Source organism: Vespula vulgaris, chromosome 8 (assembly GCF_905475345.1).
Source record: "Vespula vulgaris chromosome 8, iyVesVulg1.1, whole genome shotgun sequence".
Taxonomy (NCBI): domain Eukaryota; kingdom Metazoa; phylum Arthropoda; class Insecta; order Hymenoptera; family Vespidae; genus Vespula; species Vespula vulgaris.
Window position 1 is genome coordinate 8,173,372 of NC_066593.1, and position 27,810 is coordinate 8,201,181.

Sequence of the window (27,810 nt, forward strand, 5' to 3'; positions counted from 1 at the left end):
ATTTTGTTTCTTATTTGTAATTTATTATTATTTATCTTATTTATAAAATCTTGTATAAATAGGTTCAAAACAGTTACAAAATATTTACTGTATTAAAAAATAAGGCACATGTCAATATAACAGCACTTTTACATTCACAGTCATGAAGAATTTAAATAACTAAACAAGTCAAGCACAAGTTCTTAATTAAAATCAATTGGTTGTAATGCAAAATGAATATCATCCGCTGATACATTTAATAAAATTCTTTGATGTATATCCATCCGTACACTGTCACGTATTAACAATCTACTAGCTTCCAATCTTCCACATATAGCTAATATTTCTGTTAACGTAGGTATCTTGATACCTACAAATATAAAATATACAGATAAATCTTTTGTTATGTCATTAATAATTTAAAATACAAACCTTCGAAACAGCACATGGAACGAAGTTGATTATATATACTTTTAAAACATGCTTCTTCAATACCAGTTCGAGTTACTTCCGCAGATACGGCTTGCAAGAACATTTGCTCCATTTGTGAACAATGTTTTATTGCTTGAACTTTAGAGCTTTCTATCATTTCTGATAGAGCTTCATTTACATCTTCCATAATAACTTTTTCTCTTTCATGGAGTTCTGCAATTTCAGTAGCACGTCGACATATATCTAAAGCTCTGCGAGCATCTCCAGAAACAGCAGATACTTTCCTACAGTGATAGAGAATGGATAAAGTTATAAATAATTAATATAAATAATTAATTTTAAATCCTAAAAAATATGAATGAATATTTATTATTTACCGTGCAACTAATTGTATGGCTTCACTTCTAAATGCATCTGAATCCTTAAGTCTAGTTAATACTATTTCTTGTAATTGTTTATGATTATACGGTTGAAACGTTAATCGTGTGAGACCTAATCGTGAAGTAACACGACCCATAAATACTCTTTCAGGCAAATCCATAGTATTAGCTATGGTAATAACTACTAATTGTGCATTTGTTTTTGTAGGCCAATCTAATAAATTATATACTACATCTTGTCGTTTCGTGCACAAAAGATCAAGCTATATTTACAAAAAATAAAAAAATAAGAGAAAAGAATTGTCTAAATGAAATAAAAGAAAAAATAACACATATTTATATAACTTAACGAAGCAAATTCTAAATATATTAATAATTCAATAATTATAATTGAATGAATTTAAGTATAATTTACCTCATCCACAAGTAACAAAGTCATTGATCTTTTAGAATTTTTACCAATAAATTTCTTTTCAAGTTCACGATATGCTTTTTCCCATGTACAAGTGTTACCACCCATCTGCCTCCAAATTTGCACATAAGCTTGTCTTGGTTCTGTTAACTTCATACCATTAATTTCAAAAAAATCAAAATCATCCAGTTTTCCCTTTGCCACTGATTTTTTTAAACAACGTATTACTTCATTTACAGTAGCAGTTTTACCTGTTCCAGGCACTCCACTTATGTAAATGCATCTATATATAAACAAATATTAAAAACATTTTATCTATATAAAAATACAAATCTCTTTCTCTCTCTCTCTCTCTCTCCCTCTCTCAATACTTTACAATAGTCTATTATCAACATACCCTCCACATTTATCCATTAATTTTCCTTCTAAAAACGTGAAGATATTATTAAATTCCTCTTCTCTGCAAGGTAGTGACTTTGGTACAACACTCACATGTAGTTTAGATCTACTCTGTTGTAAAGGTGTTGATGGTTTTACTAATAATGAAGCTCTTTTTTCCATGAATGGTGTCAAGTTATTATATTTTATCGAAACAGATGATTTAGGTGTCCTTATATTGTTTTTCATATTTTTAGATTCTTCCTGCTCCTGTTTATTATTTTTCTTTTTTGGTGTTAGAAGATTCTTTGACATTGCCATAATGCCATCGCATAAGTCATCAATTTCTTCATGCTTATTATCTTTACTTTTTTCATTTTCTAATATATTTCTAGCAGATTGTCTATTTTTTTTTGTCAATAATAAAGCATCTTCACTGTCATCTGAGTTTTCATCTGTTAGATTTATAAATGTTGTACGAGAAATACGTTTGACTGCTTTCTTAGGTGTTTCTACAATATTATGGAACTGAATATCATCAACACATTTTCTATTTTCTTCGTTATTATTTGATACTTTTGATAATCGTTTTTGTGTTATTCTATGTTTTTTATCATTACTATCTTCAATATTCTTCGAGAATGTATGTCTATTATGTTTTTTAATTGTATTACCATACATAAACTTTTCATTATAATTAATAGTTCTTCTAGATCTTAAAGAATTTAAAATAGGAGACATATGCCATTCATGTTCACTAAATCTTTTAGGTTGATTACGAATTCTTTCCGTTCTACGTGGTGATTCTACTGGATCATTGTTTTCTTTTATATTTTTTGTAATTTTCCTTCTACTAGAAAAAATGTTAATATAAATACTTCAAAGAAAATAAAATAAATTAGTAAATAGATAGATATAATTTATTCTTACCTCTCATTATCAATTTTATAATTGCTGTGCTCTGTAGAACGTCTCAATTTAATTTTTAATGAATTCTTTGATTTCTTGATGGACATACTCTTCAATAATGAATTTTTAGACTCAAATAATTTCTCAGAGTCAGAAGAATGTTCATTTTCATCTTGGTTATATTTTAATAATTCATTAACTGAAATCCTTTGTAATTTGATTATAGGTATTTTACTTTCTATATTAGACATTAATAATTTATATATTTCATTGTCAGAACACTTAGTTAGATTTGGATTCATCGTGTAATATGCAAAGATCTTTAACAATCTCAGAATGTCCGTTTTTATAACAAAGTTTATATCTTACAGGAGGACCTATAAAAATACCTTTAGATTAAATTAATACTACGTTATTTAAAATAGTTATAATGTAAAAATTATTACCATTATATTTAACTTCAGGAGATAAGGATTCATCGGAAGATTGAGAACTTTCTTCACCACTATCCAGTCTTTTTCTTTTAAAAGTTACAGTATTCTGTGTGTCTTTATCTTCTGAAGTTTGATCTGATGAATCCTTTGGTCTTGTATCTATAAAAATATCATATTATTATCACTGCTTTAAAAATAAATATTACAACATATTACGAAATATAATATTCGAAAAATTAAAATAATTAAAAAATTTGCCTTCCTGACTAATGTTTTCCATAGTACATATCTAAATGTTAAGATCTTTTTATCCAAATAAATTTTTTTTTTATTTTGATAAATTATATATAAACAAGTATATACATTTGATATATATGTTTACAATATCTAATATTTATAATATATTTTTTTATAAATTACAAAATATGACACAATATGATTCACGATACAAAAATCAACAAAAACTAACGTAACCTTTCTTTCTTGTAATGCGTATGACTGTCCCCATAAATGTTATACTACTGAATAAGTTCTACCTCTTTCCCGCCTTAATAAGCTGAAAAATCCAGTGACTCAAATGTCAAATGCAAGTTCATTATTTACAATTTTTTTAATAAAATCATTTTTTTCCACAATATGATGTTATAAATAATTATATATATATATATTAATAACGAAATATTATAAATATATATATATGTATATTTATTCTTTTATATAATATCTTATATAAATATATATTATATAAATAAATTTATATAAAAAATTACATTATTTTATATAAAAAAATTATATTAAAATTAAATTCATATAAATGATAAAAATAGTATGAATATATTTTTTCTTATTTCCCTTTGTAATTTATAAACTTCCGTCCCCATGTAATTTCAGTCACCATACATATATCCATACCCTAATGTCTTATATTCCACGCACTTTATTATCACAATATTTTAAAACTATAATACAAAAAATATATATATTTATATTTATATATTTATATATTTATATATTTATATATTTATATATTTATATATTTATTATAGCTATAGATGTGGATTTCTATTTAGCCTTTTTCTTTATCCTTTTACAATTTATGTAAAATTAATTTATTTCATTAATACTTTTAATTTAATTCAAACATAAAATTTAACTTTGTATAATTAATTACATTAAAAAAAATCTAATTATTAATAATACTTAAATAAAATAAATTCCATCTATAAAATTTTTACGTATCACATTTGATGCTAGTAGTATATAAATGCACACGCACGCACATTTACAGTTTTGAAATTGCATTCATGTAGAAAACCGTATGAAAAACTGTTACTATTCAAAATTACTTGTGGCGTAAATATATTTAAATATTCTTCTTAATTAATTTTATCAAAAGAATTTACAATGCGCGTACATCTACAAAAGATAATACTTTATAATTTTAAATCATTTTGCGGCGAAGTAATTATTGGTCCATTTCAGCCTTTCACTACGATTATAGGACCAAATGGTGCCGGTAAATATATATATATATATATACATTTTTTTAATTATTTATATATTCTCATTTCTTTTATGAATTCATAAAATATTTGTAAAAATAAATATGTTTGATATATTTTTAGGAAAATCTAATATCATGGATGCGATTAGTTTCGTAATGGGAGAGAAAATTAGTAGTTTACGTGTTAGTCGATTAAATGATCTTATTTCGAAAAAATCTGATGGGACGTTAATGACACATAGGTGTTCTATTTAATATTTGCTTTGTTTATTTTTTTATTTCGTTTTTATGACATCACTATTATTTCTTTTGTTTTATTCGTTCTAATTGAAAGTATTATTATTATTAATTGTAGTGCACATGTAACAGTTATATTTGAAATAGAAGGTAGAAGTAAAGAATTTACCCGTGGTATTCATAATTCTTCCAATATATATAAGATAAATAATCAGGTATATATTAATAAAAAAGGTTTTTTTTTATGTAAATAAAAATTGACTCATAAATATTATAAAATGTTTAGGTTGTTAAAGTTGAATTTTATAAACACAAACTAGCTTCGCTTGGGCTTAATATAAAAAGTAAAAGTTTCTTAGTATTTCAAGGAAACATTGAAGCGATGTGCATAACAAGTCCTAAAGAAATTTCTATTATGTTTGATGAAATTAGCAAATCTGCTGAGCTAAAATCAGAATACGAAAGGTAATATAACAAAAAACTTTTCTAACACATAAATTACTTGATTATTGTAAGCTATAAAAAATATTAAATAATGTGTTTACTTTCACAGATTAAAAAACGAAATGCATGAGATTGATTTAGATCTTCGACATATAATTCAAAAGAAAAAGTGTCTCTTAACTGAAAAGAAACGTCTTTTAATACAACAACAGGAAGCAGAGGAATATAATCTATTACAAGAGGAATATGTATGTTGAATCGTTATCATTTATTTTTATCATACTTTAAACAATATTTCATATTTTGACTTATATTTTTTATCTTATATTTAAAACATTTTTAGCATGATAAAAAAACAGAGTTACAATTATTCAGATTGTTTCATATAAGAAGAGAACTTGGTGATTTAAAATTACTTTGGAATGACAATATATCCAAAATGAATAAATATGATGATGAGAAAAAAAGTGCAGAAATTATATTGGAACAGAAAAAGAAAAAATATTTCGAAGTAATAAATCAAGAAACAATGATGGAAAATAATTTGATAACAATGGATCTACAAGAGACTCATCAAACTACGCAATTGGTTGCCGCAAAGGAAAAAATTTCTCATTTACAAAAAAAGATTCCATTTATTCGTACATCTTTAACTAAAGCACATCTTGCAGATGAAGTCCATAATAAAACTATGAAAGATTTACAAAAAGAATTGACTAAAATAGAGGTATTAAAAATGAATTTAACACAAAGTGTTTCAAGTGAACTTGAATCACAAGGAAGCAACATGGAACTGGACAATGCACAAGTATTATATAATATTTACATTTAAAAAATATTATCGTAATTATGTCTTTTTTAACTTAATATTAAATTTTAATTTAATATACATATTTATTTATTTTTTTTTTTTTTGGTAAAGGTGAAAGAATATTACCTTTTAAAAGGTACAGTGCAACGAGAGTGCGTAAAATTTACAAAAAATCTAAATGTTCTTAGACATGACCAAGAGAACGATCAAAATAAACTTGATAATGAAAAACGGAAAAAAATTGAAGTAGAAGATAAAAAGAAAAAATTACAATTTATGTTAAAGGAAACAGAAAAGCGACTGGAACGATTAGAACAGTATGTAATAAAAACTGAAGTTACTTTAACAGATCAAAAAAATATGGAACATAATCTTGAAACTGACATAACACAAAATAAGATTGCAATAGAGGAAATGAAAGTGGAACTTGATAAAATTACAAATAAACTAAATGACATTACAATAGATAAATTCACAGTTTCAAGAGAATACCAAAAATTAAATACAATTACAATTTTAAAAGATCTGTTCCCAGAAGTGGTAATTTTTTAAATCATTAGTTCAATACAAGATCACAATCTTTTTTTTCTATAACCATGCATTTTATATTTTTAGTATGGCCGCTTATTTACCTTATGTAAACCAATTCATGAACGATATAACATTGCTGTAACCAAAGTACTTTGGAAATACAAAGATGCAATCATTGTCAAAACAGAAAAAGTGGCAAAGCAATGCATTGAATATTTAAAACGACAACAAATAAGTGTGGAAACATTTTTACCCCTTGATTCGTTAAAGATTCAACCATTTAATGATCAACTAAAGAACAATTTAAGGTATCATCTTGTAAAAAATATATATGAACAATGTTGAAATAAAAATTTTAAATCACAAAATGTTCAACTGTGAATGTATTTACAGTGATATGATATATCCAAAAACTGTGCAGTTCTTGTATGATGTAATTGAATACTTTCCTAAAGAAATTTCTAATGCTATCTCATTTGTGACCAAAAATACTCTTGTATGCGAGACATCAGAAGATGCTCGAAAAGTTGCATATGAAAGTCATTTGAATGACAGATATACAGTGAGTTGCTTATAAACTATACACTTATTATACTCTAATAAGCATAAACATATTTTTTACTATATAATAGTGTGTTGCACTTGATGGAAGTTATTACCAGAAATCAGGTATCATCTCTGGAGGGTCTTTTGACTTATCAGCCAAATCTGCAATATGGAAAGATAAGCAAATACAAGAAATGAAATTACGAAAGGTTTCTTATTTTTTTATAGTAATTATATAAATAGCAATTTTGATTTTAATAACAATAATTTTAGGTAGCGTTAATAGAAAAAATTAAGGAGGCTTCAAAATGTATTAGGAAACAATCTGAACTGAATACAATGAACTCCGAAATTTTAAGTCTCACCAACAAATTAAAATACAGTCGTATCGATGTAGACAATATTGTAAGTGTCCTATACGAATATATTAACGATTTTTTTCAATATTTGATTTATATAATATATCTATTTCTAGAAAAAACAAATAGTTGATTTTAAGCAAGAAATTAAAAATATAGATCATCAACTAATATCAATATTCGTGAGTATTTAATATATTTTACTAGTTAATTATATATTAACTATATGTATATATTATCTTTATAGAATAATATAGAATCAATTGAGAAAATCATAAATAAAAGATATAATAAAATTCAGGATATTGAAAATCAAATATGCAATGTGGAAGATAGAATTTTTTCTGTTTTTTGTAGAAGTATTAATATTGCCAATATTCGTATATATGAAAAAGGCAGACTGAGGTATATTTGTTATTACATTATTTTATATTAAATGTATAATATTATATATTTTATAAAATATCTTTCATAGAATATACGGGGAACAAAAAAAAAGAGAGTGTGAATTAGAAAACCAATATAATCGTATAAAAAATGCATTAGATTTTGAAAAACATTATAATACAAAAGGTAATATATTATTTCACTAGTATTATATACTATTATAATTGTTAAATATATTGTTAAATGTAGCACATAATACATTATATTTTTATATATATATTTTTAATATGTGTATGTACACATTATTATAGATGAAATAGAAAAATATGAAATTGCTGTTCAAGCTGCTGAAGAGCAATTAAAAATAGCACTTGAAGAAGAATCTGCGATTACAGATACTGTTGATAAACAGAAAGATGAATTAAAAGAATTAAGACATATCCATACAAATATAAAGACAGAAGTAATTAAAATGAAAAACGAAGTTGCACAATGCAGACATCAAATTGGTATTATTGCTAAATTAATTTTAGAAACAAGAAGAGAACGTACAATAATTGAAGTAAAAATTAAACAAAAAAAAATAGAAATGAATAATATATTTAAAAGTTGTCAGGTTAAATTGCTTTTGCAAATTAATTTTTTCATAAATACCAATAAATATGTATTACTAGCCTACAAAACTGTATGAAATTTTATTTAAGTATCTTTTACTCATTTGCATCAGATGGAAGATATAATAATTCCTATGTCACATCAAAATACCTTAAATAATTCTCCATGGGTATCTTCAATAAATACTTCAAGTTCAAATACAGAACAAAGTGAAGATGGTATTTTCTCAAAGATAAATTTTTCATTTCTATTGTATGAATTACAAATAATTAATGGGGATCAATTTGATAATGTTAAAACTCATCTATTAAAAAATATTAGTACGATACAAAATAAATTGGATTCAATACCAGCACCAAATTTAAAGGTAAAAATTCATATGTAATATTTATAAAAATAGCAATAATATCGTTTGATAAGATAATATTATTCGATTGTAAACAATTATTTCTTGATTATAAACAATTAGTTAATTATTATACAGGCAGGTGAAAACTTGGAATTAATATGTAAAAAATTAGATGCAATCAATAAGACTCTAAAAGATACACGCAATACTGCTCATATTGCAAGAAACAAATTTACAAGAGTCAAAGAAGAAAGAATTAGCAGATTCATGAAATGCTTTGACTATCTTACTTTTCATATAGATTATATTTATAAAGTAAAAATATAAAGTAACTCATTTATTTTATCTGTATCTTTAAATCCCTTTTTTTTTTAATTATATTACTCTTACAGTATTTACTTAATAATATGTCTGCTCAAGCTACTCTTGTTCCATATAATCCAGAAGAACCATATTTAGATGATATAAATTACAGTTGCATTGTACCAGGAAAACGTTTTCATTTTTTATCAAGTCTTTCAGGGGGTGAGCAAGTACTTGCTATTCTAACTTTATTATTTGCAATACACAGGTACAGTTTATCTTATTATAAGATCAAATTAAATATACATAATATTTACTAATTATTTGCAATGTGTTGAAATATAATATTTATTGGTTTCTATTTTAGATATGAAGCTGCACCATTTATTATCTTGGATGAAATAGATGCAGCATTAGATAAAATTAATATAGTAAATGTTGTTAATTTTATTCGATCCAATCTTGATTTAATGCATTTCATAACAATATCTTTAAAAAAAGAATTATTTGTTAATGCTGATGGTTTTATTGGAGTCACTGCCAGAGTAATATTTTATAAACATTTTTCTTTCGTATATTTTCTCTATTTTCTTTATTTTATTTTCTATTATAGATAATTATAGATTCCCTCTAATATAAATTTTATATAATATATATACATATTTTGTTTGCGTTACAGCAAGAACAAGAGTTAGTAGAAAGCAGTGTATTCCTGTTATCATTTGAATCGTATGGGTCAAAACCAAATAATTAAATGATATAACTCAATACTTTTACGATCATCGTAATAAACTAAAGAGATTATTGCACGAACAATAAATGAGGTAAAATTAGTCTTTTTGTTTTTTGTGATTCAACATCTTTTCAGGTATTATTTAATATACTATTAAATGTATATATATATTTTTATTTTATCTTTATTTAAATATGTAAGAAATAACATTTCTATTTTAAATTATTTTATTCCTATTAATATAACATTATAACATCATTCATATTTGTGCGTATGTAGATTGTACATATCACTGAGTGTGCATCCATTATTTAAAGAATAGTCTTAACTTTACAATATCAATTCAAATTGTTATTATTTACAAGAATAATCCAATGTAAAAGAATTATAATTATATAAAAACAACTGAATGACAAATAAAGCATTTACATTCATTTGTTAATATTAAAATTTGTGCAAAATGGATCATAATATTATGAAAATAAAAATATAAAAGTAGTTGATGATTATAATTGATATTATAAATTAATATTAATAATAATGTAATATTAACCATTTATAATTTTTCATTATAAAATCTTTTTAAATTATATTTTTCAAAATTTAACCTTTATATTAAGATTTGTTGATACTGATGACATTCAATACTTTTTTAATAAAGTACTATTAAAAATTGATAATTTTTCTATTCTACTATTTTTCTATATATTAATATTATTCTTCCTACAAACGTTAAAGACCACTTTGTAATACATTAAAAGCAGCTCCTAAAGCCCAGCTTAACTCGTGTTGATTGATTTTCTTATATAACTGCAATAAAAATAAGCCCCATTTGTAAAATATACTTTTATATACTTTTTATCTGTATTTAATTTTTTCTTTATTTATTTTAGACTTCTATCATTGTTTAAATACACACACACACACATACATGTATAGAGATATATATACCCAGCAGATCATACTTACAAATAATCTTGTAGAAGGTTCTAAGCCAAAACCATTATGTAACAAGACATAAATAAACGTTAAATCCAAGCACATAAATGGTTGCTCTGCATTAGGATAATCACAAGTTTCTGTTGCTTGTTTCAGAAAAGCACCCAAGTGTATTACACCACCAGAGAAAGGGTCTATTAAACCTACCTGTAATAATCAATTATTAGTTTAAATTACATTACAGAGAGAATGGAGCAACAATTGAAAAAATAAAATATAAAAATTTACCTCTGTTGCGCGTTCGAAGTAATAAGAGAAAGCGTATATTTCATGAGTACCCAATCCTATTGGTTTATTACTTATTGTATTAACATATTTTTCTACAATTTTTAAACATTCTGAAAATCTAACGATTGGTCTATTCTCATTACTTCCTGCAAAATTTTGGGTCTTAACCGTTTTAAATGTTGCATTAACAGGTCCTTTTACTATATAATTTTGTCCTCCATAGCTCCATGGAGCACTCACAATTGGATTTATACATTCAGATCGGATTACTATCGTATCCTTTGCAGTAGTATTTTTTATAGTCATTCCATGTGTTAGGATTTCTTTTCTAGCAGCCATTAAACCCATTCCTAGATAGCTATGCGTATATACACTCATATTATGACTAAAAGCATTAATAGCATACACATGCTCTTTCAGTTCTTTTGTTTGCATTTTATTTGGTGAAAAAGTTACTTGCGTAGAGCCCCCACCAAGATCAAGTGCAGCTACCGTATTTTCAGATGTATGAGAATTAAGTTTATCTAGTAAAAAATTTACTGTGAACCAAGAAAAAATTCCTTCACTAGCTCCATCCATTATAGAAATTGAGTTTTTTGATATTCTGAAGCCAGATGACTCAAAAAGTTTACTACATTCTTCAAGTATATTATTTGCTTTATGTCCAGGTAATAACCTAAGGCCAGCAGTAGCTTTCATACTAAGCGGAGTATTGGACCATTCTGATTGTGGTATAACTAACTTTGCTTTATCCAACAGCTTAATAAGAGATTTCGCAGCAACTTTTGGATCATCTGCAAATGCACTTAATCCGGGTTTGGTTTCACTATACATTTCAGCATCTAGTACTAGATGATGGTTGAGAATTGATTCGTGAAAACTAAATGCTAATACACGACTGCCAGTGGATCCAGCATCGATGATAACAACATAAAAAGGCTTTTGTATATTTAATGAAAATGCTAAAGTATCAATAACTTTACTACCAATTCTTACTGGCTTTAAATCATTTGCTATTGCGATATAACCAAGAAATAATGTACCAAATAAAGAAATTATCATAAAATATCTTCTTCCAGGTTGATTGGTACTTTTTTTCGTACTGGATGATGATTCCTTTTCATAGAACTTTTCATTTCCAGACCTTAGCTACAACAAAATAATATTAATAAGAATATTATATAAATAACCTTTATTAAAAGTAATTAATTAAAAGCCTAATTTAACCTCATAAAATATAGTATCATAATTGATATACCTCAATAATTATTCGCATTCGAATTTTAACGTTATAAGGAAAATAAAATTCTAAATATATAACTAAAAATATAACTATCACATGTCGGACAAATTAAAAGTAGAACAAACAGAAGAAAAATATGACGAAGAAAATGTTAAGATAGAGAAAAAGAAAGGAAAAATAAATAAAAATGACAGAAATAATGATAGAAACTTTATCGAAAAAGCTTAATCAAGAATTATGCAGAGATAAAAAAGGAGGAAGCAAAAGCGAGATATCAAATGCATAATTTTCACTCACAAGCTTATATTGCATCTAATGCAGGCACAGCTCGTATTTATTTATTAAAAAAAAAAATGCTCTAAATATATCTTAATAATGAAAGAAATCGTTTCATGTTATAAACCTCATCGTCCATATTTCCATATAACACAACAAATTTTGCGATAGATAAGAAACATTCTCTCCTGTTGTGCGCATATATATATATATATGTAGACACACATACACTTTCTTTTGCGGACACGTGGCTTTTAGTTCATATGTATATCTGTATATCTGTATGCATGTGTATGTATGTATGTATGTATGGTATATATGTATATATGTATATATGTATATATATATATATATATATAGATACATGAGCTGTGACGAGAAGTGGAGAAGAGTAGGAAAATTTGAACAGGCTTTTTCATGACTTGCACTTATATTTTCATCGTATAGTAACATTTAATATATAAATGTGTATTATAATTAATATGTAATATAATTCGTCAAAAAGTATTACTATCTCAAAAATAAATGTCAAGGAGAAAAGATGTAATAGTTCTGTCAAAAAACTTCCTCATTATTTGAAATCAGATTCAAAAAGATTTAATTATGCAATCTTTCTACGATTTTTGAAATAAACTAATATATTTATATATGTACGTATAGATACCTTTCTTTGTTTCACACTCATTTGGATTGGATGTTTGTAATAAAACTGTTAAAAAAATAAAATATAAATGACGAATAAAAACAGTGCAAATTATGGCGGTATGCAAGTAAAATCCAATTATTACTGCTTGGCAAAGATACTTCGAACTCTTCCTCTCTATATTTTACACACAAGGCAGCTATTGAAGTCCGGTATATGTTGAGATCATCGTGACCTGGCGGTATACGATAACGTTTCAAGGTCATTCCTCCTAATGAAATTTTATTATTGAATTCTCTATTCAAGTAAACTCTAATTTTTATTTACTTCTTCACGATAATATTGTTTAAACATTTACATTCATTTTTCTACTTTATATAATTACATTATTCGTCAAAAGAAGAAAGATAATAATTAACGTAAATGAAGAATTTGTGTCGTCAAAACATATATGTGTATATGTACAAGTGTGATATAATATTGTGTTACAACTTTTTTCATAACTTATTCTTCATTTACACGTAAATATAGATTAAATATACATGTATGTGTATTCATTTTTAATCAAATACTTAAAAATGAAATCTTAATCTTGGAAAATTGATATTGTTATCTTGTGTTATGTTATCTTGAAGTAATTTCATTAAGTTAAAATATTTTGTATTTTGTTTGAAACACTAAATTTTTACCATTGGCACGGAATACAATTATATATAATCAAAAAGAAAAATATTTTATTTTATGTTTTTCCTTATAAATAGGAATTCTATATTGAGACTAAATATGGTACATATGTGAAAATTGCATAATCTTTCTTTCATATATATTATAATATATTGAACAATAAAGTATTTATAGAAAACATTTGAGATATATTTTCCACGACCAATTAATTCAATAATAAATTAATGTTTCTTCGATATTCTTATTTTTATATATTTATATTATACTTCTTACATTTTTCTTTTTAATAGTGTTTTTATTTTTTTTTTCAAAGATAAGAGTACTATTGTATAACATGAAAGATAAAGCAATTTGCATTGGTACCAGGAAAAGCATTATCATCTGCGATAAAGAAATATTATATGTTAAACATCTTTTGCTATGTTTAATAAGAAAATTGATTAATATAAGTTTCATAGTCATTACTTAAAGAAGTTGAATGATTAACTATGTGTTTGGTATAATGAAATTTGTTAAGAAATTGCTTTGAAAATATAGCCACAAAAGTTTTAGAGGTTAGAATTTTTAAACTTAAAAATAGATTGTAAGTGAGTAAAGACATTTATAGCATGCATTCATAGTAGAAAAACTCCGAATATTCTGCAAGTTCTTTTTACTCAAGAGAAAGCTCTGTTATGATGGATACTTTCAATTTCAAACAGCTTAGTTAATGCATCAAATATATATATATCTATATATATGGGATTAGTTATATTATTCTATTTATAGTGAATGTTTTTATATCGATTTAAAATAGAACATACTAATTGTTGTGATGTTAAGAAGTGATTACAAAAGATGTTAAGAATCAGAAGCTGAAAACAATGTATCAACAAAAAGTACATCCTACCCAAAGGAATCTTATACATGAAGGCATTATACAAATTGGTGCTGGTGGTTCTGCAGGCTTTGTTGAAGTTTGTATAATGCATCCAATGGATCTTGTCAAAACACGATTTCAACTTCAAGTTAGAATGCAAACAGCAGATGCCACTTATTACACAGGTGTTTATGATACGATTATAAGAACTACAGTAAAACATTAATTTTCTTATTTGTTGCTATAGGTATTATAGATTGTATGCATAAGATGTATAAAACTGAAGGTATTACTGCACTGTGGAAAGGACTGCTTCCACCAATTATTGTGGAAACACCTAAAAGAGCAGTGAAAGTATGCGTTAAATATTTTGATAATCAAAATTTATTTAAATTATATTAAATTTACTGTTATAATTTCTGTTCTTTTAGTTTTTTACATTCGAACAATATAAACAGTTCTTTTTATTTGGTGCTACATCGCCTACTCCTTTGGTAACAATAATGGATTGAATCATTACTTCTATTAATATATTTATTCTCTAAAGCAGAATTTTTAAATTACAATTATTGTAGACATTCTCATGTGCTGGCTTCTTCGCTGGAGTTACCGAAGGAATTTTGGTAAATCCTTTTGAAGTTATCAAAGTAAAGCAACAATCAGATCGTATAGGAAGACCATCAACTGCTATTGTAATAAGAGAGATTATATCAAAATATGGATTTGGATTAAATGGTCTTTACAAAGGATTATCTGCCACTATAATGAGAAATGCTGTATTTAATTCTTTTTATTTTGGATTTTATCATTCTGTAAAAAATTACATACCAGTAAACAAAGAACCCTTTCTTGAATTCATAACTAAGGTAATTATAATATTTATAAACATTTTTTATATTATACTTTTAATAAAATATTATTGATTGCTTAGGTCAGTCTAGGTTTTGTGTCAGGTACAGTAGCTTCTTGTTTGAATATACCTTTTGATGTTGCTAAAAGTCGTATACAAGGACCACAGGGAAACATACAATACAAGGGAACACTAAACACTATATGCATTATTTATAAAAACGAAGGGTATAGAATTATTATTTTATATTGCTTATAAATTGATAAATATTAAGTATTATTTATATTTTACTCATTTTTTTTTTATTTCAGTTTCAAAGCTTTATACAAAGGTTTATTGCCAAAAGTATTGAGATTGGGCCCAGGAGGAGCCATTATGCTTGTAGTTTATGATTATATGCATGAATATCTTACTAACAAGTTTTCATATTGATTTTTATGTTACATGCTGTATACGATAAGTATATAATATTAAATATATTAATAAGTAATCTATATTCTTTTACAGTATAATACAAAATTTGCATTTTTTATTATAACAAAAACAATCTAATTGTTTTGTATTTTATTACAGAAAATTTATAATTATTTTGTAATAATATTTTTCTTATTTATATGCAATCTTATTATTAAATTTTTAAGATTCCTTTATGAATAAACATACAAATTTCAAGTTTAGTCATCTAATATTGTATCTAGCCAAGTTTCAAGATCAGTTGGTTTGGTTGATAAAGTAGTAGACTGTGTTTTGAGATCTGGAAATAAGATTTTGTAAATCATAAAATAAATCAAATAATTCAATGATATAAGAGATTCACAAAATATATAAAGCACGAGATTTATGTATTTTATAAAAACTTTTTTAAAAATAAATTAATTAAATTACCATTTTTGGATAGTACATTTGTTAAAGGCATTTGTTTTTTATTGCTTTGTAAGCTGGGTGATTCAAGAGACAATAAGAAATCTAAATTTTCTTCCATATTATCACTATCATCACTTTCATCTTGTATCTTAGCTACAAATGTTTTATTGTCACTCATAGCCTTTTTCGGATCTAAATTCATCTTTAGTTTTTCTTCACTTTCCAATGATTTATTTAAATTCGTTATATTAGATGAACTAGAAACTTTTAAATTAGATAGGATATTATTATAAGCTTCTTTTCCTTCCTCAACAGTATTGTAAAAACTCGTTAATTGATCAGCCTATAGTATACATTTATATAAAACATGAATTATATAGTAACATAATTGATAAAGGAAAATATTACCTTTAATGTCCATATAAAAATACTTACTGTAAAATATTCATCCTTTATTTTAACATATTCATTAAAAGGTATACACTTCATAGCAGCGGAAAGTAAATTTAAATCTAAAGTAAAGTAATCAAAACATCCTAATATATCTGTAGACCAATTTTTTTCAGATTTTAAAACAAACTGCCCATCTATTGAAGTTGCAGTCTTTATAAAAGCTTCAAAATCTTTACTGTTGTCATTAGTTTCTGCATTATAGTTATACTCGGCATAAGATTGTTTAGGTTGAGGTAATAACTGTGGTTCTTCTTTTTGTGGTTTTTCTGTTCTCTTTTGTGGATGTTTCCCTCCATCATTTTTGTAATAATTCTTCACACTACTCATATTTTTTATAAAATAAAAATACACTTGTTACGCGTTAACAATATTTTTTTTTCTGATTTATTTAAGTGGTAGAAACACGAACATTCGTCGAATTAAAAAAACTGAAATTAAAAAAAATAAATAGGAAAATAAAAGCAATGAAAGTGGAATAGTGGGGAATGAACAATAGTAACTGGAAGTGACATTAAATTCGAAATGGCTGCCATGATAGATTTTCAAACAGTTTTTCAACGATTGTATAATAAACTTAGGAAGATAACAGTGTAAATAAAAATGGTTAGTTATTGTGTTTGTGAAGAATCTAAGAAAAATAATTCTCAAGAAAAATCGATATCTTTCACGCGTAAATGAGATTATATAAACAGCGCATGATTACACACAGTGATGAAATTATAGGTTAGGAGATGTCAATGAAATAACGAAGAACGAATCAATGAAGAACATATTGATATAAAACAATCGAGTAATCGATGTCGAGGTTTCTATTATTCAACAAAAATATTTTATATTTAAATATTGTTACGCAAAATTTTGAAATTATGTCAGATTTGTAAAAGAAATTATTAAGTCAGAGGTCACACTTGGACGTACTATCGTCATTAATAACAACGATTGATAATTATTTGTAACGAAAATAATCAAATAATCAAGGTATTCATATTCAAAATTTCCCGCGATTTTGATCTGCGTGTTGTTGCGTTGATGTAACGGGAGTAACTCAGTCAGTTGCTTGTCATTCGGTCGGTTGGTTGGTCTTTCGTTTTGTCCACAGTTGGTTGAAAAGAACAGCGCCGCGGCGAACAGCGCTTGAACGTTTACGATTGCAACAATAAATCGAACGTAAAAAGAAACATACGAATCAAAGAAATTAACGCCATATTCTTCGTTGACGAGTGAACTTGTTGTTCGTCTCGTAAAAAAGAAACATTTTTTATCGGTGAAAGAACGCAATTATAAGGAAAGGGGGGGGTGTGGTACGTTTCAATGATCGTACTACGTTGACCGACATTATGCGTATACGTGAAGTTAGCCATGCTCCGCTGAATATGGTGAGTTAACGATGGGTGTAAGAAGTCTTGCAAGAGAACGTGACACGTCTTGTCAGTTGATGCAAGACGAAAGTAGTAGTAGGCGAGGCGGGGCGGGGCGTGGCGCAGTGGACAAGAAGGAAGTCGTGCTTCGGTGAAGTGAGATGAGAGGAGGAGAGGTGGGGCGAGAGAAAATATGGCGAATCGAAACGAAACGAATTTCTTAGTCTTTCGTTTTGCCTTTTTAAACGCTTTCTACCGTGATGATATAGTCTAGAAATGCTCTTAAGAGAAATGACCTAAATCTACTTAACGCTTTTCCTTGTGTATCGACTTTCAATATTCTTTAAGTCGACAGTATCGTGTTCATAGTTTGGCAGTAACTTGGGAGAGCTGGAGTTAGGGTGATGGTATAAAAGTAGAAGAAATAAAAACGGATATGTAGACGAATCGATAGATAAATAAAAAGGGGTGTAGTTATAAGCAGAAACGTTGATAAATTTATATGTCTTATCGGTAGATTAATAAAATCAGTACAAAAGATAGTTGTATGAAAGAGAAAGAGAGAAAGAGAGGTGGGGAGCGTAAAGCGCCATCGCGTGGCTGGGAACAGAATTACAGGGTGACACATGGCTGCCGGGGTGGCAGCTACGTAGGGGGTGATTTCTTCTCCTTAAATCGAAATGAAAAAAAATATATAAATTTTAAACATATGCAACGGTTTCGAAGTGCTCATACAATCAATTTTATTTCTCCTAACAGGTGTTTAACGTAAACAAGAAAGGAAGATAGTGCCCCGCCATGACATTAGTGCAAAATTCAAGAGGTCGAAACTGAAATTAACCATGCCCATTTATATGTGATATTATATTATCGGAATTGGGTGTAAATGTTTGTATCGTGATGAACACTACTCTAAAAAGTTTAAAAGACTGTGGGTTTTTATCTTCACATACAGTTGCATTATGTCATCGTCTAATCTCAAAATATGAGGTATGGATGCTTAATTATTCCAGATAGATATTCCATGTTCACCGTCTTTTATCTATTTATCATTTATTAAAATTTGCGTAATGTTTGCTGATCTCTTTCAATCTCTGTTCATATTTAAAGTAGATTATCTTAGGCTGATATATAGTCTATTTGTAGTTATTGCCGTTAAACTCTAGCATTTTTTGATAATCTAAACTTTTTCATATTAATCTATACTTTTAATTCATTACTTTCACATTACCGAATTATAAATACTTCTTGTAATAAGAAAATTATATTGTTTCTATATATCTATTTGTTTTACATAAATATTTAATAATATCTAACCTGTTTATAGATTCAGCATATAGATACAGAAAAATTGTTTAGACAAAAATATATTATTATAAATAAATAATTGATCTTAGGTTATTTTAAATTTCATTTTCCATTTTAACATTTCCTATTCATTTCTTATAAACAGCTTGCATTTACTTATGACTTATAATTATGATCGCTACATGTAAATATGTATAACCATGTCCATACATATTGATTTATATTATGTATTGATTTATTATTTTCTTAAATATCTTCTCCCGATTTATTTATCTCATTCATCGTCGTACATTTGCTAACCGCATCATATACATGCATATATACACATATATATACACACACATATATATATCGTTTGTTCTTTTATACTTATGGTTTTATCTTTATTTCTTATGAAAAGGGATTTATTCCTTACGAACGGAGATAAAAATCTCGCGATATTAGATTTCTTATCCTTATATAGCACCTTGTATTTAAACGATTGCGATGTACATATAAATCGTTCATGACGTATAAATACAGTATCTAACGCTTTAAGATCCGTTATATGTACATTCGAATTCTACACCGTAAAACCGATTGTAAAGCTGCTCTCATGCGTATACTAATCTTAACGTTTCCTTTTCTGTCCCCGCGAGTATCGCCTTTCGCAGGGCGTTAGACTTTTATTTAACGTAACTCGATCGCTTGCTCTTATTTATTGTTTCTTTTCTTCTGTAAATTAAAACTCGGATACATTAATGATAACACACACACATGTATATATATATTTAAACATATTATATATGATATGCGATATATAAATATATATCGATCTTTTTCAAACATTATTATTATTATTATTATTTATTATTTATATATATATTCGTTTAGCGTCGTTATAAATTTATTACAGAAATTCAAATAGTTAAAAAACCAGAAAAACTTAACAAAACAAAAATGTCTTATTGCAGATTTTGAAAGAACGGTGAATGATTTACGAAGCCTAGTCAAAAGGATCGTAACGCAAAACTAATCGAAAAAAATGCCTCTTCCAAAAAGATTAGTGGAACCCGTTCACGTCGCACGTGGTACGATACCGGAAGATTTCCCATTACCGTCGGAATTAGAAGCCGTTACTAATGGTACTTTGGCTAATACCATTAGACAACTGTCCAGCCTCTCACGGCATGCCGAAGATCTCTTTGCAGAGCTGACCAGGGAAGCTCATGCGTTAAGCGACAGGGCGAATTCTTTACAAGCTAGGATAGATCGACTGGCCGTCAAGGTCACTCAACTTGATAGCAATGTCGAGGAAGGTTGGTGGTCGATCGTAGAAATTTTATAAATAATGATTAATTTAGTTTATCTAATTATTATCCTAATCTATCATTAATAATCTTAAAATAGTAATATTAATGTAATTGTTACAAGTTTTTAATTATTTCTGTTATTTAGTTTCATTACAAGATATACACATGAGGAAAGCATTCAAGAGTTCGGTCGTTTTTGATCAACAAGTAGTTTCAAGAGATACGATGCCAACGGCAATGTTAGAAACTTATCGTCAATGCGACACACCACCACCTTTAGATAAACTCAACATTTATAGGTATATATTATGCTAAAATACTACAGAAAGTTTGAAGTAAAAGTAAATATTGATTTTCAATGAAATTTTTTTTACCAGGGAGGATGGAAAAGATGGACTGAAGTTTTACACGGATCCGAATTATTTCTTTGATCTATGGAGTCAGGAGATGTTGAAAGATACGGAAAAGAAATTGCATGATCGAGGGAAAAAGGTAAATCATCGTTGGAATGTTTATTTCTTAACGCGTGCACCTCGATACAAAAATTTTACGCGTACGATTACTACAATTAATACATTTTTATTTATATTTTCTATGTTGTTAAATTTCTTATCTTTGTAAAGATAAATTAACGTGCCTTCGGGGTGCACGAAACGTATGAGATAAGTTCACAATATGTATGTATATATTGATATTGCAATTGCTAACTATTTTGGAACTCTATCCCGTTCGTTATAGACTGAAACAGAATATGCCGAACCATACAGAAAGGCAAGTCGATGATTTGGATCTTTGTAGTTTTATTTTATTCCCCTGTTAAATCATAAATACTAAATAATCGATCAGTCACACACTCATCAGTCTCACTTTTCTGTGGTTTTATCCGATCATTAACCACTCTCTTTCTCTCTATATATATATATTTTTATCTTTCTATCTCACTCTCTCTCTTTTTTACGCTGACTAGAAATTGCGTTAGTTGCTCGCTTTCAAAGTTTGTAGTTACGCCCTAGGTAATAGCAAAAGCCAGTGACTTTTTGCGTTTTTAGTGTTTGCTCAGATCTCAGATCAATTGTTTCAAGCCGATTTCATTTTCGACTTACAAAAAAACATTTGATCTTTGTATACTCATCTAAAATCCCTTGATATGTCAGTGCTAATAAAGGACTTCGCTCGAGAGTTAATAACCATTTTTTTTATTACTCGAACCACAGATGGCTTTGATTAACAAAAAAAAATACTCTCTTGAGTGATTCCTTTGTACGTTTAAAAATGTCACACAATATCCACATTTCATTGTCACTTTGTCGACCGTTGCAACGCTGCCCTTTTGCAAGTAATGCAAGTTTTGAATGTTACAATTCACAAAAGTCTATGATTATGATGTCTCGGTTTTACGCAATCAATTATCGACCCTTCATCTTCGTAATTCAATTATCACATTTTTTATGTAGGAAATAAAACTTTACGTTCAATCTTACGAACGGTGTCGTAACGATACGATATTCAATCACACGTGTAATCATTGATTATAGGAAACCATATTTCCTACATATTGTTGCATATTTATTGACTGATTTAGCACTACTAACACACATTTATACTTTGATAATATATATTCGACAAATAATAATAATACAATAATAATTATAATAATAACAACAACAACAACAACAACAAAGAGTGACGATGGTTCGTACTTCTAACGAAGCTCAATCAGTCAAACGAATTCTTTCGAATTGAAATGATTATGCTTGTTTTCATGCAAACACATCTCTTAATGGAAAACATAAATAACAACCAGAAATAATTTTTGCTGTATTTTTTATACGATATAGCCTCATAGGCCACGGAATGAAGGTAGCGGTGGTGGAGGTAGACACAAGAAGCGTGTAAGACAGCCTCATAATACAAGGGAAAGGCAGAGACAATTAGCGGTCGGCCATGGAGAATATATAATGCCAACACAAGGGGTTCAATATAGAGCACCTCATAACATGACCGATGAGACGATGATGGGGATGGTCGTAACCGAATCAAGACCACCAAGACCGAACAGTATTGAACTTAGACGAAGTTATCCACCAGAGGAGCAACACTTGTATAGCCCTTCTTCCTCTGATCATTACAGGTTCGTAAAGTTAATTAATTATATATTAATAATGATAAATAATTAGTTTATTAAGTTAATAATTTTTTAATGAATTTTAATTTATTGATAAATTAATTTATAATTAAGTTAATAATTAAATAATAAGTTAATTAATTATAATTAATAATATTAAATAAATCTTGTAAGGATTATGAAAGGAAGATTATTATCTCTATTTTACAGGGCAACGAATTCTGTTTCCCATGGTTACGAAGAAAACGTGTACGGTTCTCATTATGCTTCTGGTCAAGGCCAACAAGGTAGCGAAACTTATCAGAGTCCAGGCGGACAAAGTACACCCAGCAGAAGTGGTAGATCGCGACCTTCTCAACCACCTCCGGCACCACCAAGCAATACTTCAAGTAATTCGACTCCCACGGTAGCCTCTGCCAACAATACTCCTACCAGAGGAAGATCTATGAGTACTGGTAGAGATACGCTTCCACCACCTCCTCCTCCACCAGGAGAAACCATGTCTCCGCCTTCCATGAACGGTATTATTTCTATTTCTCTTATTTCTTTGTTTTTGTTTTATCATTAATAGAAAACAATTCGAATGAGAATTAATAAATGTTCTAGGTTCGATACCGTCTCACTTGTTAAACAGGAATGGAAGTCGTCCAAACAGTCCTTTACCGAGTCATCATTCGACTCCTACTCCACCAAATCACTCGGCACAAATTGGTACAGACGAAACAGATCCCGTCTCTCAAGATTTACCGCCACCACCTCCAACACCCGATCCTACACCACCAAGGCCTATTTCTCCACCGTGTAATATTCCTCCTCCTCCTCCACCACCACCACCACCGCCAGCTATTAATGGTTCATCTCCACCGGTACCATTGACGAACGGAGATATTGCCAAAATGATAGCCATGTGTCCGCCGAAATTAAAACCATTGAAAAGTATCGATGGACAGCTACGAAAGTCTGTCAATCCGAACATCCCATTGGTAGATCCAAGGAATGATTTACTTAAAGCGATAAGAGACGGTAATTTTTTTCTTTGAAATTTATTTGACCATCCATTTTTTTTTTTATCTCGACACATCAATTAAATATCAATTTTGAATGACGTAGGGATAAAATTGAGAAAAGTAGAAAAAATCGAGCAGAAGGAAGTAGAACGTGTTAACGCATTGAACGACGTTGCATCCATATTGGCTCGCCGTGTTGCTGTCGAATTTAGCGATAGTGATTCAGCTTCTGAAAGCGAATGCGACAGCGAAGGATGGGGCGAACAAGAAACGAATCTCGCGTGACCCACCTCTTTTCCATCTGCCGCCACTGCCTCCTAGAAAAATGACCGAGGAGCTACCCTTTTAATTTCTTCTTGAAATTTCTTTGGGCCATCTACATCAGAATTGTCGAATCGATCTTGCACAGTCTAGCCAAACTACAAGATCATAAAGTAAGCATAATGTTAATGGTTTGTTTTTTTCTTTTTCTTTTTTTTTCTTTCTTTCTTTCTCTCTCTCTTTTTTTCTTTTTTTTTCTTTTCTTTTCTTTTTTATACTTTTTTAATAGACACCTGCACGAGCGAAGTTAGAAATCATTTGACGATATACTATGAGAACGTGGGGAATTAAATAAATATAATGTCGTTAACATAAAATTTACTCCGTTTCGGTGTGACGAACTTATCGATTTATCGCACGACTAAAATTATTCATGTAGAAATAAAAGCCAAAGAACCTTGCATATTCATAGATTTCTTTTTTATTTTTTTTTTATTTTTTCGTTGTATTTTGTATTTTTCAATCTTGCCACTCGAGTATAATATATGAATTAAAAAAAGATACAGTACAATGAGAATAATGCTTTAGTTTTTTTTTTATTTCTTTTTTTTTATAAAACATTAATTGAAACTAAATATATAATTGATAACAGCAAGAAGGCTAGATAAGAGACAAAGTTTACATGTATTTAAAAATATTAAATTATCACACACGTATGCAAGTGCGCGCGCACACACAGCACACACACACACACACACACACCGTGTTTTCTTAGGATATATAAAAATTCTAAAATAATATAAATATTAATTAAATTATACGAAAGAATTCAATACAATAACTTGTACGTTAATAACGTTGATTGTATATTGTTTAAAATTACAAATTATGTGTGAATTAAATTGATTCTCAAACATTATAAAAGATATTATTAAATAATAATACGTTTAAAGTTCGTTATTTTGCACATACAATCGTCATTTATAATTATGATATGTCGATTGTGCCAAATAATGAAGTATATTTGTGTATCCTAGAAATATAACGATATCCTCAAACAATATGTTTCATTCTATGCAAGGTTCAAACGTCACACGTACGAATAATTTTGGATCGAATGATTTCAGATTCTGTTATTATATTAATAAGAATGAGAAAGAGTACGTTTTTTGGATCTACAAAAAATAATAAAAAAAAAAGAAAATTGTCATGTAATAATAAAAAGAAATTGAAGAAGATAAATGATAAAATAGAAGATAATAATAAAAAGGAAAAGAAGTTAGAAGAATATACGCACATGGAAAATATAAGCATCACTTTTATAAAGTACTTCTCGATATTTGTCAGGGACTTTTATAATGTCCTTCTTGGCACATTCCACAGTACCAATAAAGTCTAGTTAACAAATACTTCTTTTCAATTGGACTGTTTAACGATGGTATTAACGATACAATTTTCACGTAATATAGATGAAATAATAAACTTTGCATTATATATGATACTATATGCTATTAAGTAGGACGTACATGCATATATATATATGTGAAAAAGAGAAAAAAAAGCCAAAATACAGAGTTTATATTTTTTTCCTTCGTGTCATATATAAGTCTTGTAAAATACTATACTTCGAACTAGTTATTATAATTAGGTAGTATCTATATGAGATGTCTAACAATGATTTGTTACCGCTTCGCCAGAGGATAATCGACTCAGATAAAAACAGGATTATATGGCGAATGGACAATATATTATTTCTTTACGCTCTATACGTATAAAATTAAAAAAAATAAAATAAAAAAATAAAAAAAAACGTATCGTGTGTGCGTCCTACCGCAACGATAATGGTACATCGAGTTTTAACGTTCGGTCGACGGTCTTGCAAATAATAATAATCTTCCACGTCTGTTGTAAGGGAAATAGCGTTAGAGACTGTCATCGGATTTTTCGCTTGTATCAAGAGATATATCGAGAATATGTAATGAAAAAAATGCTCCATTATATGTAAGATTTAACGAAGTTGTTATTTAATAAAAATGAAAAAGAAACATTTCCTAGTATATAATGAAATTAAATGTATAATTATATGTAACGACACGATGATATATATATATATATATAAATGTATTAGTTATATATATATACATATATACACGCACACATTATATATGTACATATATATATAACTAATATTACGCCGAATATGTTATATTATACACTAACATTAAGGTTGTTTGAAAGAAGCTATCTGTAATTTATTTTGCATCGGTGTTATAACTAAAGTTAGAAATAAATAGTGGTTGCATCATCACATAATCTTACGTGTTCCAGTAGAGATCTATCACAAAATAGATAGATATTTGATAGAAATATTAATGGAAAGATATCATCCCTCATCCAGTGGTTTACCCGGCTCTTTAAATAAGAATTATTTAAAAAATCCGGCCGATCTTCGCGTATTGTTATCGAAACGTGTAATAACGAATGATGCACCTTCTAGACACATTTTTACATATATCGTATTATCGTTTTCATTACCTATTTTTAACATGAATGATTCATTTTCAATGATTCAAAAATAGCTTGGTGTATTTGGATGATAATTATATCCAATGTAATAAGATAATTACGATAAAAAAAAAAAGAAAATATATGATTATTACTTTAGATAACAGGAGAGACACGTATGAAAAGAAGTGTACAAATGCAACACGTAAATCACACACACACACACACACACATGTTGTATTATGTTGATATATTGCTCAGCAAAATGATTTTGTCTTTCTCAGAAGAAAACAAATAAGAAGATAGAATCCTCTTTCTTTGCTTTAAGTATATTACGCTTCTATGAAGCTACACGCGTTAAATTATTGTAAAATTACGATATACCAATGTAAGTTTGCGATTTCCCAAAAGTGATAAGTCATTGTTCTCTCATTTAGTAATACGAATAATGAAAAAGATCAGATTGCTCAATGGTCCTATGGATTATAGTGACTTTGATCTTCCTTTTGTTTGCATTAGGAAACCAAAATAAAATATGATATCTCTGTGTAAACACACGTTTCTAATTGATAAACTTTGTAAATCCAGCATCTGATGAGATTGCTCTAACTACGAACAGAATCTATTCGCAACATTATTTTCATACTTTTCATTTTTCATATTGATAATGGCTTCGAGACATAAATTATACGATTATTCTAACAAAAGTTTAAGTGCCAATAATAATGATGGCATCGTGATAATCTATTATTATGTTTAATAAGCCGATTCTTACGCCTGCGAAGTCATTGCAATAATAAGAACTTCTCTTTTTACACGTAAAGAATATGGATCTTACGAAAATAGAAACGTACTATTTGAACAATAATCGCTATTATGATATATAATTATATTATTAATAATTAAAGATTTGTAGTAAAACTGTACAGAACCAAATAAATTCAAAAGTCATCAGCCGTACTGATATTTTGTTTTTTTTTTTAATGCGTTAATATTGAAGAAGATAAGGGAATTATATGATAGATTAGTAACAATCATTACATATAGGACTTTTACCTCTAAATTCAAATTATCAGTAAATTTAATTGTTCATCGTAATGTAAAGATTAGAA

At 27.7% G+C, this 27,810-nt stretch overlaps 6 protein-coding genes across 22 annotated transcripts; 3 read left to right on the plus strand and 3 right to left on the minus strand.

The window, feature by feature from the left end:
* Positions 1 to 22: 22 nt before the first annotated feature.
* Positions 23 to 3,611, minus strand: LOC127065658 (origin recognition complex subunit 1). 4 transcript variants are annotated; one of them, XM_050998315.1, is made up of 8 exons: positions 3,399 to 3,611; positions 2,937 to 3,083; positions 2,512 to 2,867; positions 1,601 to 2,434; positions 1,207 to 1,486; positions 789 to 1,054; positions 451 to 695; positions 23 to 376 (listed from the first exon to the last, which is right to left on the minus strand). In XM_050998315.1, the coding sequence occupies exons 3-8, from the start codon at positions 2,790 to 2,792 to the stop codon at positions 183 to 185; spliced, it is 2,100 nt and encodes a 699-aa protein (XP_050854272.1). In that variant the 5' UTR covers positions 2,793 to 2,867; positions 2,937 to 3,083; positions 3,399 to 3,611; the 3' UTR covers positions 23 to 182. The 4 variants fall into 4 exon arrangements, with proteins under 4 accessions (XP_050854272.1, XP_050854271.1, XP_050854270.1 ...); XM_050998314.1 differs by having other exon boundaries at positions 23 to 349; positions 412 to 695; positions 1,601 to 2,431; positions 3,399 to 3,598; XM_050998313.1 differs by having other exon boundaries at positions 24 to 349; positions 412 to 695; positions 3,461 to 3,595.
* Positions 3,612 to 4,118: 507 nt separating this feature from the next.
* LOC127065656 (structural maintenance of chromosomes protein 1A-like) lies at positions 4,119 to 9,824 on the plus strand. The gene is made up of 20 exons (XM_050998310.1): positions 4,119 to 4,440; positions 4,550 to 4,670; positions 4,784 to 4,880; positions 4,952 to 5,130; positions 5,219 to 5,357; positions 5,453 to 5,917; positions 6,032 to 6,460; positions 6,536 to 6,759; positions 6,845 to 7,013; positions 7,084 to 7,206; positions 7,271 to 7,402; positions 7,473 to 7,538; positions 7,604 to 7,761; positions 7,832 to 7,929; positions 8,055 to 8,359; positions 8,471 to 8,725; positions 8,843 to 9,022; positions 9,100 to 9,278; positions 9,378 to 9,555; positions 9,690 to 9,824. The coding sequence occupies exons 1-20, from the start codon at positions 4,329 to 4,331 to the stop codon at positions 9,762 to 9,764; spliced, it is 3,684 nt and encodes a 1,227-aa protein (XP_050854267.1). The 5' UTR covers positions 4,119 to 4,328; the 3' UTR covers positions 9,765 to 9,824.
* A 72-nt stretch (positions 9,825 to 9,896) lies between these two features.
* LOC127065667 (nucleoside diphosphate phosphatase ENTPD5) lies at positions 9,897 to 13,374 on the minus strand. 4 transcript variants are annotated; one of them, XM_050998373.1, is made up of 5 exons: positions 13,278 to 13,374; positions 13,154 to 13,198; positions 10,971 to 12,119; positions 10,713 to 10,889; positions 9,897 to 10,553 (listed from the first exon to the last, which is right to left on the minus strand). In XM_050998373.1, the coding sequence occupies exons 2-5, from the start codon at positions 13,172 to 13,174 to the stop codon at positions 10,476 to 10,478; spliced, it is 1,425 nt and encodes a 474-aa protein (XP_050854330.1). In that variant the 5' UTR covers positions 13,175 to 13,198; positions 13,278 to 13,374; the 3' UTR covers positions 9,897 to 10,475. The 4 variants fall into 4 exon arrangements, with proteins under 4 accessions (XP_050854330.1, XP_050854329.1, XP_050854332.1 ...); XM_050998372.1 differs by having other exon boundaries at positions 13,154 to 13,303; XM_050998375.1 differs by lacking the exons at positions 13,154 to 13,198; positions 13,278 to 13,374 and adding an exon at positions 12,511 to 12,689.
* LOC127065672 (mitochondrial 2-oxodicarboxylate carrier) lies at positions 13,247 to 16,015 on the plus strand. Of its 4 annotated transcripts, none has more exons than XM_050998390.1 (7): positions 13,247 to 13,393; positions 14,613 to 14,860; positions 14,923 to 15,029; positions 15,107 to 15,169; positions 15,251 to 15,541; positions 15,607 to 15,752; positions 15,837 to 16,015. In XM_050998390.1, exons 2-7 carry the CDS (start codon positions 14,680 to 14,682, stop codon positions 15,955 to 15,957), a joined length of 909 nt encoding a protein of 302 aa, XP_050854347.1. In that variant the 5' UTR covers positions 13,247 to 13,393; positions 14,613 to 14,679; the 3' UTR covers positions 15,958 to 16,015. The 4 variants fall into 4 exon arrangements, with proteins under 4 accessions (XP_050854347.1, XP_050854346.1, XP_050854345.1 ...); XM_050998389.1 differs by lacking the exon at positions 13,247 to 13,393 and adding an exon at positions 13,416 to 13,676; XM_050998388.1 differs by lacking the exon at positions 13,247 to 13,393 and adding an exon at positions 13,995 to 14,399.
* Positions 15,795 to 17,175, minus strand: LOC127065675 (uncharacterized). Its single transcript, XM_050998393.1, has 3 exons — positions 16,825 to 17,175; positions 16,411 to 16,732; positions 15,795 to 16,279 (listed from the first exon to the last, which is right to left on the minus strand). The coding sequence occupies exons 1-3, from the start codon at positions 17,167 to 17,169 to the stop codon at positions 16,200 to 16,202; spliced, it is 747 nt and encodes a 248-aa protein (XP_050854350.1). The 5' UTR covers positions 17,170 to 17,175; the 3' UTR covers positions 15,795 to 16,199.
* Positions 17,176 to 17,247: 72 nt separating this feature from the next.
* Positions 17,248 to 27,658, plus strand: LOC127065663 (actin-binding protein WASF3). 8 transcript variants are annotated; one of them, XR_007782154.1, is made up of 11 exons: positions 18,071 to 18,218; positions 18,960 to 19,190; positions 20,462 to 20,806; positions 20,946 to 21,099; positions 21,178 to 21,292; positions 21,539 to 21,571; positions 22,639 to 22,931; positions 23,136 to 23,446; positions 23,532 to 23,948; positions 24,036 to 24,366; positions 24,483 to 27,658. XR_007782154.1 is itself a non-coding variant. In XM_050998340.1 (10 exons), exons 3-10 carry the CDS (start codon positions 20,533 to 20,535, stop codon positions 24,215 to 24,217), a joined length of 1,779 nt encoding a protein of 592 aa, XP_050854297.1. In that variant the 5' UTR covers positions 17,248 to 17,445; positions 18,960 to 19,190; positions 20,462 to 20,532; the 3' UTR covers positions 24,218 to 27,658. The 8 variants fall into 8 exon arrangements, 6 of the variants coding, with proteins under 6 accessions (XP_050854297.1, XP_050854292.1, XP_050854299.1 ...); XR_007782155.1 differs by having other exon boundaries at positions 25,321 to 27,658; XM_050998340.1 differs by lacking the exon at positions 18,071 to 18,218 and adding an exon at positions 17,248 to 17,445 and having other exon boundaries at positions 24,036 to 27,658.
* Positions 27,659 to 27,810: the final 152 nt, after the last annotated feature.

What these genes read in the sequence shown, in the direction of transcription:
- LOC127065667 (XM_050998373.1), bottom strand. Translation starts at nt 13,174, where the DNA reads ATGAGTGTGAAACAAAGAAAG. An exon ending in TGAGTGTGAAACAAAGAAAG is followed by an intron (nt 12,120 to 13,153) that starts GTATCTATACGT and finishes ATTTTGTTGTAG; the next exon opens with CTAAGGTCTGGAAATGAAAA. An exon ending in AACCTTCTACAAGATTATTT is followed by an intron (nt 10,554 to 10,712) that starts GTAAGTATGATC and finishes TTTTTATTGCAG; the next exon opens with TTATATAAGAAAATCAATCA.
- LOC127065656 (XM_050998310.1), top strand. Translation starts at nt 4,329, where the DNA reads ATGCGCGTACATCTACAAAAGATAATACTTTATAATTTTAAATCATTT. An exon ending in ATTTGAATGACAGATATACA is followed by an intron (nt 7,014 to 7,083) that starts GTGAGTTGCTTA and finishes ACTATATAATAG; the next exon opens with TGTGTTGCACTTGATGGAAG. An exon ending in TACCAGCACCAAATTTAAAG is followed by an intron (nt 8,726 to 8,842) that starts GTAAAAATTCAT and finishes ATTATTATACAG; the next exon opens with GCAGGTGAAAACTTGGAATT.
- LOC127065663 (XM_050998340.1), top strand. Translation starts at nt 20,533, where the DNA reads ATGCCTCTTCCAAAAAGATTAGTGGAACCCGTTCACGTCGCACGTGGT. An exon ending in GATAAACTCAACATTTATAG is followed by an intron (nt 21,100 to 21,177) that starts GTATATATTATG and finishes TTTTTTTACCAG; the next exon opens with GGAGGATGGAAAAGATGGAC. An exon ending in ATGCCGAACCATACAGAAAG is followed by an intron (nt 21,572 to 22,638) that starts GCAAGTCGATGA and finishes TATACGATATAG; the next exon opens with CCTCATAGGCCACGGAATGA.
- LOC127065672 (XM_050998390.1), top strand. Translation starts at nt 14,680, where the DNA reads ATGTATCAACAAAAAGTACATCCTACCCAAAGGAATCTTATACATGAA. An exon ending in TTCTTGAATTCATAACTAAG is followed by an intron (nt 15,542 to 15,606) that starts GTAATTATAATA and finishes TTGATTGCTTAG; the next exon opens with GTCAGTCTAGGTTTTGTGTC. An exon ending in ATTATTTATAAAAACGAAGG is followed by an intron (nt 15,753 to 15,836) that starts GTATAGAATTAT and finishes TTTTTATTTCAG; the next exon opens with TTTCAAAGCTTTATACAAAG.
- LOC127065658 (XM_050998313.1), bottom strand. Translation starts at nt 2,792, where the DNA reads ATGAATCCAAATCTAACTAAGTGTTCTGACAATGAAATATATAAATTA. An exon ending in TTAATGGATAAATGTGGAGG is followed by an intron (nt 1,487 to 1,600) that starts GTATGTTGATAA and finishes GTTTATATATAG; the next exon opens with ATGCATTTACATAAGTGGAG. An exon ending in GCCATACAATTAGTTGCACG is followed by an intron (nt 696 to 788) that starts GTAAATAATAAA and finishes CTATCACTGTAG; the next exon opens with GAAAGTATCTGCTGTTTCTG.
- LOC127065675 (XM_050998393.1), bottom strand. Translation starts at nt 17,169, where the DNA reads ATGAGTAGTGTGAAGAATTATTACAAAAATGATGGAGGGAAACATCCA. An exon ending in TAAAGGATGAATATTTTACA is followed by an intron (nt 16,733 to 16,824) that starts GTAAGTATTTTT and finishes TGTATACTATAG; the next exon opens with GCTGATCAATTAACGAGTTT. An exon ending in AAATGTACTATCCAAAAATG is followed by an intron (nt 16,280 to 16,410) that starts GTAATTTAATTA and finishes TCTTATTTCCAG; the next exon opens with ATCTCAAAACACAGTCTACT.